The sequence below is a fragment of the Pan paniscus genome, chromosome 10, assembly GCF_029289425.2.
Source record: "Pan paniscus chromosome 10, NHGRI_mPanPan1-v2.0_pri, whole genome shotgun sequence".
Taxonomy (NCBI): Eukaryota; Metazoa; Chordata; class Mammalia; order Primates; family Hominidae; genus Pan; species Pan paniscus.
The window spans coordinates 65171936-65187725 of NC_073259.2; the positions used below are offsets into that span (position 1 = coordinate 65171936).

Consider the following 15790-nt stretch of genomic DNA (forward strand, 5'->3'; position numbering starts at 1 on the left):
CCAAGGTGTCAGGAGGGCTGATTCCTTCTGGGGGACCCCCAGGGAGAATCCATTCCATCCCTCTCTCCTAGCTTCTGGTGTCTGCTGGCAACGCTTGGCACTCCTTAGCTTGTGGCAATAACATTCCAAGCTCTGTCTCTGTCTTCACATGATCTTCGCCTCTGTGTGTCTCAATATCTCAAATCTCCCTTTTCTTATAAGGACACCAGTCATTGGGTTTAGGGCCCACTCAGCTATAATTGCACTGCATTAAGGATCTCAAGATGAGATCCTCAATTACATCTGCAAATATTTTATTTCTGAATAAGATCACATTCACAGGTATAGGGATTAGGACTTGGACACACCTTTTTGGGGACACAATTCAACCCACTATATCCTCTTGACTTCTTATTACAACTGGAGAGAACCTGTGATTCCATGATAGACTTCCTGATGCTGCTTGCCTGGAATTTTATATTATATTATTTTATTTTTTGGAGACAAAGTCTCACTCTGTCTCCCAGGCTGGAGCACAGTGGCGCAATCTCGGCTCACTGCAACCTTCACCTCCCTGGGTTCAGGCGATTCTCCTACCTCAGCCTTCCAAGTAGCTGGGATTATAGGTGTGCGCCACCACGCCTGGCTAATTTTGTATTTTTAGTAGAGAAGGGTCTCGCCATGTTGGCCAGGCTGGTCTTGAACTCCTGATCTCAGCTGTTCCACCTGCCTCGGCCTCCCAAAGTGCTGGGATTACAGGTGTGAGCCACCACCCCCCGACCCCCGCCACCTTGCTTGCCTGGATTTCCGAATGCCAGATGCCTTGGATGCTCCTTTCTGTCACCATTTGCAACAACTAAATCTTACGGCCCCTTTTGCTGACCGTGTAGACGCCATCTAGAGATGGTGGCCCACTTTGGATGCTAAGTTTGACTGCCACATTGAACTTCTCTTGTCAACACAGCACAGGCTCAGTGACCCCAACCCCCCTATACCCCTCTCAGTATTTATCATGTCTCATTGAGTGGGCCTGGAACTAGGGTCTGCATATCTCCATTGGCCCTATCTGATTAAAGTGATCATGACCTATTGTATTCTGAAGTGCTACGCAAGAAGTGCTAGACCTCTTGGACTGATTTTCATGGCTGGGCGTGGTGGCTCATGCCCGCTTTGGGAGGCCAAGGCAGGAGGATCATTTGAGTTTAGCAGTTCGAGACTTACATTGCACACCTGGGCAATGTAAGGAGACCCCATCTCTATTAAAAATAAAAATAAAAAGTTGGCCAGGCGGGGTGGCTCACACCTGTAATCCCAGCACTTTGGGAGGCTGAGGCGGGCATAGCACTTGAGCCTAGGAGACCAGCCTGGCTAACATGGTGAAACCCCAGCTCTACAAAAAATACAAACATTAGCCAGGCATGATAGCTTGTGCCTGTGGTCCCGGTACTCAGGGAGGTGAGAGGTGGGAGGATCATTTGCACCCAGGAGGTGGAGGCTGCAGTGAGCCTTGATCGTGCCACTGCACTCCAGCCTGGGTGGCACAGTGAGACCTTGACTCAAAAAATAAAATAAAATAAATAAAGAATTAGCTGGGCATGGTGGCATGTGCCTGTAGCTGCAGCTCCTAGGGAGGCTGAGATGAGAGGATCACTTGAGCCTGGAAGATGGAGGCTGCAGTGAGCTATAATCACACCACTGCACTTCGCCCACAATCCCTCGCACTCTTCCTTTCCAACTTGGGCCCCTCAGAATGCCTCCCGCAAAGAAGGGTGGTGAGAAGAATTACAGTTCTGCCATCAGTGAGCTGGTGACCAGAGAATATACCATCAACATTCACAAGCGCATTCATGGAGTTGGCTTCAAGAAGAGTGCTCCTCGGGCACTCAGCGAGATCTGGAAATTTGCCATCAAGGACATGGGAACTACGGATGTGCACATTGATACCAGGCTTAACAAAGCTGTCTTGACCAAAGGATTAAGGAATGTCCCATATGGCATCCCTATGCTTTCAAAAATCTACAGACAGTCAATGTGGATGAGAACTAACCACTGATCGTCGAATATATCAAATAAAATTATAAAACTGCCTTCCAAAAAAAGAAAATCACACCACTGCACTCCAGCCTGAGCAACAGAGAGAGAGAAACTGTCTCAAAAAAAAAAAAAATCAAAATAATGAGATAGAGTATGTTAAAATGTCTAGCTCAGTGTCTGGCACACAGAAACAATGAGTTACATATATTGAATACTTCCTATGTGCTAGGGACTGTGCTAAGCACTCTACATGTATTATCTCCTTCAAACTTCACAATAACTTAATTTTGATCTGCACTGGACAAATAAGGAAATTAAAGCTAGAGTAACATTAAGCAGATTGTCTTATAGATACTAAAAGAAGTGAGATTTGAACCCAGGTAGTGACAGTCTGGAGGTTGTCCCCTTTATCAGCACACCAAACCACCACAAAACATACTGGTTGAAAAAAAACCAAAATTGAATAAAATTTTTGTAAGAATTTGGATCAGTCCTTGTCAATCAACCAAAATGAGTAGAATTTTAGGAAATGTAAAGTTTTGAAACTTTACAAAAGTTTTTGAAAATGAGTAGGATGCAATAAAAACTGGACATAAATCTTTTGGCTCTTTTTTGTTTGTAAATAGATTTGTGAGTACAATTTTATTTATTTATTTATTTATTTGTTTGTTTGACAGGGTCTTGCTCTGTTGCCCAGGCTGGAGTGCAGTGGCACAATCTCAGCTCATCAAAACCTCCATCTCCTGGGTTCAAGCGATCTTCCCATCTCAGCCTCCTAAGTAGCTGGGACCAAAGGCATACGTCACCATGCCCAGCTAAGAGGTACAATTTATATATATTAAAATGTATTTGCTAGCCAGGCGCGGTGGCTCACGCCTGTAATCCCAGCACTTTGGGAGGCTGAGGCGGACAGATCACCTAAGGTCAGGAGTTCGAGACCAGCTTGACCAATACGGTGAAACCCTGTCTCTACTAAAAATACAAAAATTAGCCGGGTGTGGTGGCGTGCACCTGTAATCCCAGCTACTCAGGAGGCTGAGGCAGGAGAATTGCTTGAACCCGGGAGGCAAAGGTTGCAGTGAGCCGAGATTGAGCCACTACACTCCTACCTGGGTGACAGAGTGAGACTCCATCTCAAAAAAAAAAATGTATTTGCTGTAAGAGTACATTGGGTTTTGACAAATATATCCGTCTGTGAAAGCACTACCACAATCAAGGTATAACATTTTCCCATTGCTCCGGAAAGCTCCCTCCTGCCCTTTTGCAGTCAATTTCCCACCACATCACCTCTGGCCCCAGGCAACCACTGATCTGCTTCCTGCCCAGTCTAGAATTTCATATGAGTAGAGGGATACACTATGGACTCCTCTGTGCCTGGCATCTTTTGCTTAGCATATTTTTGACAGCCATGCACCTTGTGGCATGTATCAGTGGTTCATTCCTCTTTACTACTAAGTAGTGTTCCCTTGGATGAGGATACCAATTTAATTCTCCATTCATCTGGTGATGGACATTTGGATAGAAACCAGTAATTTGAACAGGAAAATTTATTATAATTGTTAGCTAGTAAAAAGTGGTTAACAACAGGAAGGGGTAAAAGACGGTTCTAAGGTGGCTCAAACCTGTAATCCCAGCACTTTGGGAGACTGAGGCAGGTGGATCGTTTGAGCCCAGGGGTTTGAGACCCGCCTGGGCAACAGGGTGAAACCCTGTCTCTACCAAAAATACAAAAAACTAGCTGGGTGTGGTTGCACATGCCTGTGGGTGGTCCCAGCTCTTCGGGAGGCTGAGGTGGGAGGATCGCTTGAGCCAGGGAGGTGGAGGCTGCAGGGAGTCGAGATTGTGCCACTGCCCTCCAGCCTGGGTGAGTGACCCGCCACCCCCCCAAAAAAGAGGGCTGTAAGGGATCGAGAAGTAGCAAATACGATGAGGAGAATGGACTCTCCAAAATATTTAAGTCGTGTTAAGGAGAGGAGAGGTTATTTTTCTCTTTTGATGCTACGACAATCCTTGTCAACACCGTTCTTCACCACCACACTCCAGCCACATATAAACAACCAAGAAAGAAGGGATTGATTGCTAATGTAACTATTTAGAGCCCAAAACATTCATTGGACCACATTTTACTGGTAGTCAGAGTCACCATGTGCCACCAGCTTAGCAGTGCTATCAATCTCTCATTCCTCCACTTCCGCAGACCGTGGCAGGACTCAGCTATCCCAAGCATGCCATGCCGTCCATTTGAGGCTTTACCAGTAAGTCCTTTGGAGACAGCAGATCATTGCTCAGATTTTTGTTCACTGAGCTAATTTACTTCTCTGTCATTATTTCAGAGGACAATCTGCATATAATGATACATAGCTAATTCTTGAGTATCCTTTCAACTTCGTTTCATTGTAGCTTAATGCAGAATATACTTACACAGTGTCATCCTGAAGTGATAATTAAAAAAGTATACGGATATTTTCAAATTAGTGTTTAATTTTGTAATGTGTGACTATTTTCCTAAAAGCTTTAGGAAAGATTTTAGGAATTCTATTTTTATGAGATTAGTATATTTTAATTGCATGCATTGTTTGTTGGGTGATTCAATTTTTTTCACCTTAAAAATATTAATGTGGGGCTTACAAACTCATAAATCAGTTACTGGTCAAATTTTTTAAAAAAATGACGTGCCTTGGCTAGTGCAAACACTAAATCAGTTTTTTTACTGTGTTTGTTTGATTCACTTGGAATCTAACAAACATTCTGTAAGAAGTTACCACCGAAGATAGGAGAAACAGATACCTGGCACTTCCTTCCTTACTAATGAAATGTTATGCATTTCAGTACTTTCTACGTGAGGAAAAGCAATATTGCATAAGAGTAATTAAAGTGTTCACAATTAGGTTCATACTCTGGTTTCTCTTCAGATCGTATACGTCTTTTGTCTTTTACTAAAGATTTCCGTGGAAGGGAACAATTCTGAGATTTTGACTAAGTTTTGTTTTGTTTTGTTTGAGACGGAGTTTTGCTCTGTTGCCCAGGCTGGAGTGCAGTGGTGCGATCTTGGCTCACTGCAACCTCTGCCTCTTGGGTTCAAGCCATTCTTCTGTCTCAGCCCCCCAAGTAGTTGGGACTACAGGCACTCACCACCATGCCAGGCTAATTTTTGTATTTTTAATAGAGACAGGGTTTCACCACGTTGGCCAGTCTGGTCTTGAACTCCTGACCTCAGGTGATCTGCCCCCTTCGGCCTCCCAAAGTGCTGGGATTACAGGCGTGAGCCACCGTACCTGGCCTGACCAAGTTTTGAGGTCTTGCATATGTGGAGCTTATTTTTATTTATTTTTTAATCTTTATTTTATTATTATTTTTTGAGACAGAGTCTCACTCTGTCACCTGGAGTGCAGTGGCATGATCTTGGCTCAGGGCAATCTCTGCCTCCTGGGTTCAAGTGATTCTCGTGCCTCAGCCTCCCAAGTAGCTGGGATTACAGGTGTGCACCACCACACCTGGCTAATTTTTGTATTTTTAGTACAGACGGGGCTTCACCATGTGGATCAGGCTGGTCTCGAACTCCCGACCTCATGTGATCCACCTGCCTTGGCCTCCCAAAGTGCTCGGATTACAGGTGTGAGCCACCATGCCTGGCCCAGGACTTATTTTTAAAAAAATGTTACAGATATTAAAGTTTGTATATTTTTCTAGTAGAATCAACAACCTGTTATCACCTAGATAACCACTCTTCTTTCAACACTCAAATATAAATTGAGGGGCTAAATAGGACCAGAGTTCTGCTAGATACCAGAAAAGTGAAGAACCAGAGTCCAACTCTTGCTCTGTGGAGTTTACAACACAGCTAAGAAGACACAGAAAAGCCATTACAAGTGTTTTTGAAGAAGTACAGGGTGCAACATGACCTAAAGGTCAATTACCCAGACTGTGGCTCACCCTGATTTCTTGATTCTTCTTGTATTTTCTTTTCTTTTCTTATTTTTTTTGAGACAGTCTTACTCTGTTGCCCAGGCTGGAGTGCAGTGGCGCGATCTCAGCTCACTCTAATCTCCACCTCCCAGGTTCAAGTGATTCTCCTGCCTCAGCCTCCCGAGTAGCTGGGACCACACATGCGTGCCACCACACTGGCTAATTTTTTGTATTTTTAGTAGAGACAGGGCTTCACCATGTTGGTCAAGATGGTCTCGGTCTCCTGACCTCGTGATCCGCCCGCTTTGGCCTCCCAAAGTGCTGGGATTACAGACATGAGCCACTGCACCCGGCCAATTCTTATATTTTCTTATATTTTACTAATTATTATTTTATTGATTTTTTTTTTTTTTTTAGTAGGGACGGAGTTTCACCATGTTGGCCAGGCTTGTCTCAAACTCCTGACCTCAAGTGAGCCTCTCGCCTTGGCCTCCGAAAGTGCTGGGATTACAGGCTTGAGCCACTGCACCCGGCCTCATTTTATTTTTATAGAGACAGGGTCTCTCACTATTTTGCCCAGGTTGGTCTTGAATTCCTGGACTCAAATGCTCCTCCTGCCTTGGCCTCTCAAAGTGCTGGGATTACAGGCCTGAGCCACCATGGCCAGCCTCTTTCATTTCAAAATTGAAGAAAGAAAGTGAAGATACAAGCTACATTAAATGATGGTATGCATGCACATATATCTTCTAGGAAGAACATTATTCAGTCAAATAATCGAGGTTCTCTCAGGCAACCTCTCTGGAAGGTTTGCTTGTATGTCTAGTGGTAGATACCCCAAATCCCCAGAGAAGAAAGCAGGGAGTGGTGTGGAAGGGGTTGCCATGTGGAGATGAATTGGATTCAGTTTTCTATCTTTTAAGTTTCATTTTTACTTACATGGCCGGGCACAGTGGCTTATGCCTGTAATCCTAGCACATTGGGGGGCCAAGGCGGGAGGATCACTTGAGCCCAGGAGTTTGACAGCAGCCTGGTCAATATAGTGAGACCCCGTCTCTTAAAAAATTATTTTTTAAATAAATAAATGTTATTTTTTTACTTCGATGGAGACAGAGTCTCCCTCTATTGCCCAGGCTGGTCTTGAACTCCTGGTCTCATGTGATCTTCCTACCTGGGCTTCCCAAAGTGTTGAGTAAATTACAGGCGTGAGCCACTGAGCCCAGCCAGTTTTCTTTCAAAGGAAAAAGAACTGGTTGTCGAGTTCCTTCCGAAAAGGCAAAAGACAGAGCTGAGCAGGGCAAGAAAGCCGTGCCTTTGGGAGGAGCAGAGTTCATGGTCTAATTCCTGTTGCTTTAGCCTCCGATTGTTACTTGCGGGGAAAGCCGATAACATCGGATGGGTACAGGGCTGCGGAACTGGAGCGCCTTGGCTATTTACACTGACCTGGAAAATGTCAGGATAAGTGACAGAAGGCGGGGGTTGGTGACTGCACTCCTTCTAGAAGTCTCAACGCTTTGTGGGTATTGAGTTGTGTTTTTTCCCCCTCACGGTTGACTTGTCACTAAGTCACTAAGGATGGCCTGTAAATGGGGTGACGGCTGGGGGAAGGGAGGACCTTAAAGTGAGACAGGCACCCCCACACAGGTCACAGTTTAAAAGACGATGGTTCAGACCGTTATGCGAAATGATCTCAGAGCGGCTGTTCACCTTCCCCAAAGCTGCATTAAAAGAAATAAGGATGGGTGACAACCCCTTTAGAAGACAGACCCCCACACTGAGGCTAGCCCTCTTATCGGCTGGCCAGGGCGAGGAGGGGTGTGTGCAGGGTCGCCCTCGATGCCGCAGCCGGGGCCAGTGGGCACGAATGCGGCCCCCGCCAGGCTTGGCCTCCGAGCCCGCTAGGCGCGCGCGCACGGTAGAAGCGCGCGCCTCCGTCCATCGCGAGCGCGCCCCCCACCCCTCTCCGTCGCACGCGCCGAGCCCCGGCGCCCCTGCCCGCCCCGCGCTCCCACAGCCCGAGCGCCGCTCAGCTGACCCGCGGGCGCCAGACGCGGCGGCTCTCAGCTCGCAAGCGCAGCTGCGGCGGCGAGGGCCTCTCAGGCCGACACTCCCCCCGCGCCCCTCCCCCACCCGGCCGGGCTCCGGACCCGCCGTGCGCGAGCCCGCGGCCGCTTCCCCCGCGCCGAGCGAGGAGGCAGGCTGCGGCGGCGAGAGGTGGCTGCGCGGCCATGGGCGCGCCAGTGTCGCCCTAGACCACACTGGCTGTGCACAGACCACAGCCGGAGCGGTGGTGGCAGCCTCCGCAGAAAGCCTTCCCGGGCGGCGGCGGCGGCCCCTGGAGCAGCGCGGCCGGGATGAGCGGGAGCTGCGCGGCGCCCGGCCCGGGCTCGGGCTCCTCCCCGGCCGCCTGCCGCTTCGCGCACTACTTCGTGCTGTGCGGGATCGACGCGGACAGCGGGCTGGAGCCTGACGAGCTGGCGGGTAAGGCCAGGGCTGCGGCGGCGCTGAGTCCCCTCAGGGGCGCGGGGGACGCTGTGGGGAAGCGCGGGAGGCGGGGTGCAGGCTCCAGACAAAGTCAGCTCCCGGTGGCGCCCTCCCGCCGCTTTCTGGCCGAACTGGCGCTCGGGCGCGATTTAATGACATTGTTATTTATTCCGCGTGCGGGCTTTGCGGCTGCGCCCACCGGGGCTTTCGCCCCCAGGCGCTGGGTTATTAATAACAGGCGCGGGGGTGGCCCCAAGGGCACGGTCCCCGCCTGGCGCGCCGGCCCCTTCGCCTGCAGCCGCACTCGGAGGCGGCCAGTGACTCACCGGGCGCGCGGGCTGCCCCCCGACCGCCGTGCCTGCCTCCCACCCGCCAGCCACCGGGCCCCGGCCGCGAAGTTTCGGCCCCGCACGTGACGCGGCTTTCGGGCCTCTTCGGGAGAGGGGGAGTCGGACTCAGCTCGGCTCCCACCGGGGTAGCGTCCGCGGAGGAGCCGGTGGCCGTGCGGAGCGAGCGCGGGGCGGGGGCCGGTCGGACTCTGCCCTCTGCGCCGCCTGCCGCTCTGCGGTGCCGGCCAAGTCACCTTTTGGAATCCCGTGGATTTGGCCGCGTCTGGGAGCTGGCAGGGACCTTTGGACGCTCGGGACCCAGCACCGCGCTTTGTTGACACTGCCTACACTGTTCCCGAGTTTAAATTCAGTTGGGTGCACCGTGTGTTAGTGCCTGGTTTTCCCGGAGGGGTACCGGTCTTTCCGCTTGACTCATTTGATGGCGCAGTGCGGGGCTGTGCTGGGCAAACGACGCCGTTAAAAGGGGCCGTTAAAGGGCGATGGAGGGGGCAGGGCAGCGGAGTGCGCAGTGTCGAGAGGAGGCCGGGGAGAAACAACTGATTTCATTTTTCACGCCTGTTCCTTTCTGCTTGCCTCCACGGGATCTGAATCTTGATTTGTTGTTAAATGGGTGAGAGAAGTGACATCTACCGCCTGAACTTTGTGTCAGTGTTAAAGACTTAGGTCATAGCCTTTCAGAACAACTTCCTTTGGACAAATAATTCCTTATTGATTGCACTAACGTAAATTTTTAGCTTTTCCTTTGGTGGGGGTGGGGAGACTGGGAAGAATATATTAAATAATAAACAATAGTAAACAGAACTGTTCAGCCTTAAAATACAGTCCCCATCAACCCACGTCTTGGCTATCTTTTTCTTAACTCAGCTTCAGAGCAAAACATTTTATTTTTTTCATATTCTTCGGAGGTAGAAACACAAAACATTTTCAACAAAAACTGTAAGTCTAGTTTTAGTTAAAAAAATTTTGGGAGAGATAATAGAATAGCAGGTTTTTCCGTATGTGTAATTATGTAATCACATTGTTTCTTCAACTAAGATTTCATGTACATGTTAAGAATGGCTTTGTTAAAGGATATGAAGAAAAAATGTCTGCAGAGAGATTTGGAGAGATTCTTCTCGAGATTGGTGAAGGAATATTGTTATTTTTCTAGACTCCTTTCTTCCCTAAAGATCCTGAACATTTGTGGCACCAGGGTCACTTGGAGTCCTTCTGTCAGTGATGACTGATGAAAGGAAAAAAGCCTGTATTTTTCTTTTCCGTTTGCCTACTGAAGCTAAAACTGTACCTTTTAGGTGTGACCTAGGACTCTTTAGGCACAGAGAGAATGATGTTAACAAAACCATCAATTAGACTTTAATGCATTTTTAAGAAACAAACTATGATGTCTCTTTTTGCAAAACTGTGTGAGTGTGGGTGATTGGGATTTCTGCTTCTCATAATATTTAATGTATTCAGGTAATAATGTATTTTGCCTTGTAATATTTCAGTATCATTCATCCAACAGTTTTGAAAGCTTCTATCTGTAGTCGGTTTTTTAGGCACTGGGGACAGCTGTGAAGAAGCAGTCAGAAATCCCTGCCATCATGGAGCATACGTTCTAGTGTAAAGAGATAATGAAAATACAATCATCTCTCCGTAACCATGGGGGATGGATTCTAGAGTGTCCCCCACACCAAAATCCTCGGATGCTGAAGTCTCTTATAATAAAATGTTGTAGTATTTGTATATAACCTGTGAACATTTTCCTGTACACTTTGTCATCTCTAGATTACTTATAATACCTATTACATTGTAATGTTATGTAAATAGTTGTTATACTGTATTGTTTAGGGAATAATGACAAGAAAAGAAGTCTGTACATGTTCAGTACAGATGCAACCATTGTAGGCCTAACTACGTTTTCAATCTGTGCTTGGTTGAATCTGTGGATGCGGAGTCCACGTGAAGTGCCGACTGTATATAGTTCTCCAGATGTTAATAAGTGCTATGAGGAAAAATAAAGCAGGGGAGTGGATTTAGGGACATGCCAGCAGAGTGGTGGGATGGTGGGGTTGTGATTTTAAATAAGATGGTTAGGGAAGGCCTCACAGGGAGGGTGACATTTGAACAGAGCCTTGAAAGACGTGAGGAAGCAGGCCAGATGGATCACCTGGGGGCACAGCATTGCACGCAGAAGAAACAGCAAGTGCGAAGACCCTGAGTGGGACAGTCCCTAGTTTGTGCTGGTAACAGCAAGGAGTCCAGTATGGCTGGAGCTGAGGGAGAGGGAGAGTAGTAGGTAAGATCAAAGAGAAAGGGCAGGGGAGATTGTATAGGGCCTCATGGAGTTGTTAGGCTTTTAACTCTGAGATGGGAAAGTTTGGAAGGTTTTGAGCAGAGTAATGACAAGATCTGATGTGCCTTCTAAAATGACTGTTGTGGCTGCCATGTTGGGTAGACTATATCAGGGCAGGGGTAGAGGCAAGAGACCAGTTAGGGAGCTCTTTCAGTATTTGAGGTGAGAGGCTGGATGCTGTGGCTCACGCCTATAATCCTAGCACTTTGGAAGGCCGAGGCAGGTGGATCACTTGAGGTCAGGAGTTCAAGACCAGCCTGGCCAATATGGTGAAACCACATCTCACCTGAAAATACAAAAAGCTGGGCATGGTGGCACACGCCTGTAATATCCCAGTTACTCCGGAGGCTGAGGTGGGAGAATCACTTGAACCCAGGAGGTGGAGGTTGCAGTGAGCTGAGATCGTGCCACTGCACTCCAGCCTGGGCAACAGAGGGAGACTCTGTCTCAAAAAAAAAAAAAAAAAAGTATTTGTGGTGAGAGAAGTTGTTGGCTTGGTGAAGTAGCAGGAAGGACTCAGATTCTAGATAGATGTTGAAGGTAGGCCCAATGAGATTTGCTGATGATTTGTATGAATATGTATGAATTCTATGAATACGGTAGTCATATTCAAAGAAAGTGATCAAAGATGACTCCAAGATTTTTGGACTGAACAATTATAAACTTCTCTCCTGAAATAGGAAGACTGATGGAGAATCAGACTGGAAATCAGTTCAGTTTTGGATGTATTAAGTTTGATGTGTCCATTAGACATTCAAATGGAGATGTCACATAGACAAGACATCTCTTGGGGGAAGATCTGGACTGTAGGTATAAATTTAAAGCCATGAAATTACTTAAGGGTTGAGTATAGATAGAAAAGAGAGGAGGACACGCAAATGATTGAGCCCTGGGGCCATTCTAGCATGCATAGGTGGGGAGGATGAGGAGGAGGAGGCAACCGAGGAGATTAAGGAGTGTGGATAGTGACATGGCAGGAAAACAGGAGAATGTCATATCATGTTCTCAACTAAGAATTTTCTTGACTGTTTCCGTAGAGCAACATTTGGGGATCATGAAACTGTGTTAGGCAAATTAGCCAGAAGGTAGTTTCTGTTTTGCTGCATTAATTTCAAAGTTAATGATAGTCAAGTTTCTATTTTGCCTTGCTGGAGCTGATCTGTCTTTATCACACTTTCTTAGCAAGTTGTCACCGTGCCTCTAGAAGGTCTTAATTGACTTCTATTAAACATAAATTCTACCAGTTGCTTCATAGACTTTCTTAACATATGCGTATTCCTAGAATTCACACTCTGCAGGTGGTGGGACATTGAAATCAAAGACAACAACAGTTAAATAGACTAAGACCTTATAATAAAACTTATCAAGGCTTCAAATGGTTTTTAGACCCTCCTAGTAAAACCAAGCTTAAACAGCAATGGAAGAGACTTCTTTCATCTCAAATACGTAGAACTCTTAATAGCTGAAAATAATTTAACTATATACATAAAAATATATTTTAAAATGGAGGACTTAGAAACTTTATGGTGATGTCCACATGTATGTACTGATATACTCATATTACCTGTCGTCCTTTCTGTACCACATCGAAGTTCTTGTGCTTCTCCTACTCACTGTATATTTTCAAGAGGTACTTTGCCCATGAACAAAACATCCTTTGGGAGAAATGTTTAAATTCCCTTTAAATATTAAAGATAAGGAAAAGGTTTCAAAGCGAGATTCTTTATTGCATGTAGAAGAAAGGAGGTATAAATGGAGGTAAATCATGCAATTAGTTGATGTCAGGGAAGGCAGACATCATTTTGAAATCTTATTTTATAGCTTTTATTTCCTTTAAGATCTGGCTGTAGGAATACACATGGCTTAATTTACAGCAGTCAATCTTTTGAGCAATGGGAAAATGAAGGACATGATAAGGCCTTTATTAAGTAAAATAAATATACAAGCCCTCTAAGAGAGAAGGGACTTTGCCTCTTTCGTAGTATCTTATATACAGTACACAGTGTTTAATAAGGGAATGAATATAAGTTTACATGAGTCTACAAATTATGTGATGACCAGAATATTCTTAAAGTGTTCCCTTGGTAGCCTGGATTCAGCCCTCCTAATAGTTGTCGAAGTCTGATGGATGAGATCTCTGCCATAGAACTTAGTTTAGATCTTTTCCTTAGTGTCTCTCTCTAGCTATTTTTAGCTTTGGTTGTGTTGGGTGTGGTTTTCAAAAGAGCCTAGAGACGGTGGAGACCATGATCTGAATTCAAATAAGCAGAACATTTAGTCAAGACTGACAGAATATCATGTCACGTTAGTTCTTGAAGGGACCTTAGACATATTTATGGTAAAGAAACTGAGGCTCAGAGATTAAGGGCCCTCTCAGATTACATTTGATCAGCAGTAGACACCTGACTAGTGCCTGGTGGTTCCAGTCCACTATGCTCCATAGTTATTCTATTTAAACTCAGAAAAAAGATGAGTTTGACTCATTCAACAAGCATTTCAGGATTGCCCTTATTCCAGACTGAATGTCATAGTCAAGACTGTGCTGAAGTGTGTTTTTTAAAAACAGTGGCCGGGTGTATAGGCTTAGTTGGGATAGAAGCTGCCGTGATCCAAATACCATTGATACTGTGTCAGTTGTTAGCTTTGTTGACATCCTTGGCTCACAATAGGTTCTTGGGAGTTTGGAAGGTCTGCCCCGGGTAGCTCAGGGGCTGGGGAAGGAGTAGTACAGGGATCAGCCTTCATTTTAATGAGGCCAAAGAAGATTCAAGATCTGGTTGCTGTGTGCTAGTTTGGCTCTTTGTCCCCAAACCTCATGTTGAAATTTGATTCCTAATGTTGGAGGTGGGGCTTATTGGGAGATATTTGGGTTATGGGGGCAGATCCCTCGTTAATGGCTTGGTGCCCTCCTAGAGGTAATGAGTGAGTTCTCCCTCTATGAGTTCCCACAAGAGCTAGTTGTTAAAAAGAGTCTGGCACCACTCCCCTACCCTCTTCGTTCCTCTCTCTTGCTATGTGATCTCTAATTGGCTAGCCTTCTGCCATGAGAGGAAGCAGCCTGAAGCTCTCACCAGAAGTAGATGCTGGCGCCATGCCTCTTGCGTAGTATAGCCGCCAACTATTTCTTTTCTTTTTCTTTCTTTTTTTTCGGGGAGGGGGGCCGGGGGGTGTGGGACAGAGTCTCTGTTACCCAGGCTGGAGTGCAGTGGTGCAATCTTGGCTCATTGCAGCCTCAATCTCCTTGGGCTCAAGCAGTCCTTCACCTCAGTCTCCCTAGTAGCTGGGACCACAGGCATGTGCCACCATGCCTGGCTAATTTTTGTATTTTTTGTAGAGATGGGGTTTTGCCATCTCTACAAAGATGTTGCCTAAGCTGATCTCAAACTCCTGAGCTCAAGCAGTCCACCCATCCTTGGCCTCCCAAAGTGCTGGGATTACAGGCAGTGAGCCACCATGCCCGGCTGTGCCATTTCTTTATAGACTACCCAGCCTCAGGTATTTTCTTTATAGCAACACGAAAACAGACTAAGACACTGTGGTATAATGATCATTTAATTTTGGAAATCTACTGGAAATAAAACTCTTTATAGTGAAATTGGCCCAAGAGTGAGTGAAGCTAAATTCTCTGTGATAACCCCAAGGCTCAGGCTTATGGCCCATTTTGTTAATACAGGACACACCAGCATAGACAACTGGGAAGACAAGGGAGGGGAAGAGGGTGAGACATAGTGTCTTTGAGGGAGGAGAGAAAGGGAAAGAAAAGGGGACAGGGAGAGAGAAAGGAGGCTGGAGGAGTACAAGTTCTGTTTGCTGCTAAGGTGTTAAGACAGACTGTCCTAAAATTCCTGTGCACATCCTTTTGCTTGTATTTCCACTGTTGGTCACAGATACTCTCAGAGTAATAAAAGTAAATATCTAGAATACAATGCATTGTTACTCATGATTTCCATAAAGCTTCATACGGAAGAAAACAATTTCCTCTTCTATAATTTACTGAATGGTAGAGATGGTTCTATACAGGACGCTTTAGGAAACGTGCCATATGCCTGATCCTTAGCATTTTTGTTTAATAATGACCTAAATTTTGTTTTTGGTAAAACCATAACTAGCTATTATATTTTGGATTATTTAATGTTAAATGCTTACAGTGTGTCAGATTCTGGAGTACATACGTAAGTGATGGCCACTGTCCTATAAGAATCTATGATGAAATAGTAAAATAGCTAACATTTATATAGTGCTTTCCACATGCCAGACACTGTGCTAAATTCTTGTTGTTGTTGTTGTTGTTTGTTTTTGTTTTTGTTTTTGTTTTTTCCCAGACACAGTCTTGTTCTGTTGCCCGGGCTGGAGTGCAGTAGCGTGATCTCGGCTCACTGCAACCTCTGCCTCCCAGGTTTAAGCGATTCTCGTGCCTCAGCCTCCCAAGTAGCTGGGACTACAGGTGCGTGCCACCATGCCTGGCTAATTTTTGTATTTTTTGGTAGAGACGGAGTTTCATCATGTTGGCCAGGCTGGTCTTGAACTCCTGACCTCAGGTGATCCTCCTGCCTCGGCCTCCCAAAGTGCTAGGATTACAGTTGTGAGCCACCCCACCCAGCCACTGTGCTAAATTCTTTATAGTCAGTACCTCATTCAGTCTGGACAACAGCCTTAGGAAATAGGCATTCTTTTCTCTCTCTCTCTTTTTTTTTTTTTTAAAAGA

General features: G+C 46.1%; 1 protein-coding gene and 1 non-coding gene across 8 annotated transcripts in view; both read left to right on the forward strand.

Annotated features, from left to right (window-relative positions):
- The first annotated feature begins 4905 nt into the window (after positions 1–4905).
- LOC112436861 (U5 spliceosomal RNA) lies at positions 4906–5019 on the forward strand. The gene has a single exon (XR_003025536.1). It is a non-coding gene; the product is annotated as a U5 spliceosomal RNA (small nuclear RNA).
- Positions 5020–7925: 2906 nt separating this feature from the next.
- DENND5B (DENN domain containing 5B) overlaps positions 7926–15790 on the forward strand; it is a 210924-nt gene continuing 203059 nt past the window's right edge. Inside the window, exon 1 of one of the 7 annotated variants that reach the window (XM_034936073.3) lies at positions 7926–8397. In XM_034936073.3, the coding sequence (XP_034791964.1) occupies positions 8271–8397 (127 nt within the window). In that variant the 5' untranslated portion in view covers positions 7926–8270. Of the gene's footprint in view, positions 8398–8617; positions 9687–15790 lie in introns of those variants that run through there. The other 6 variants (XM_008966315.5, XM_003813735.6, XM_034936074.2 and 3 more) reach the window with 6 other exon arrangements.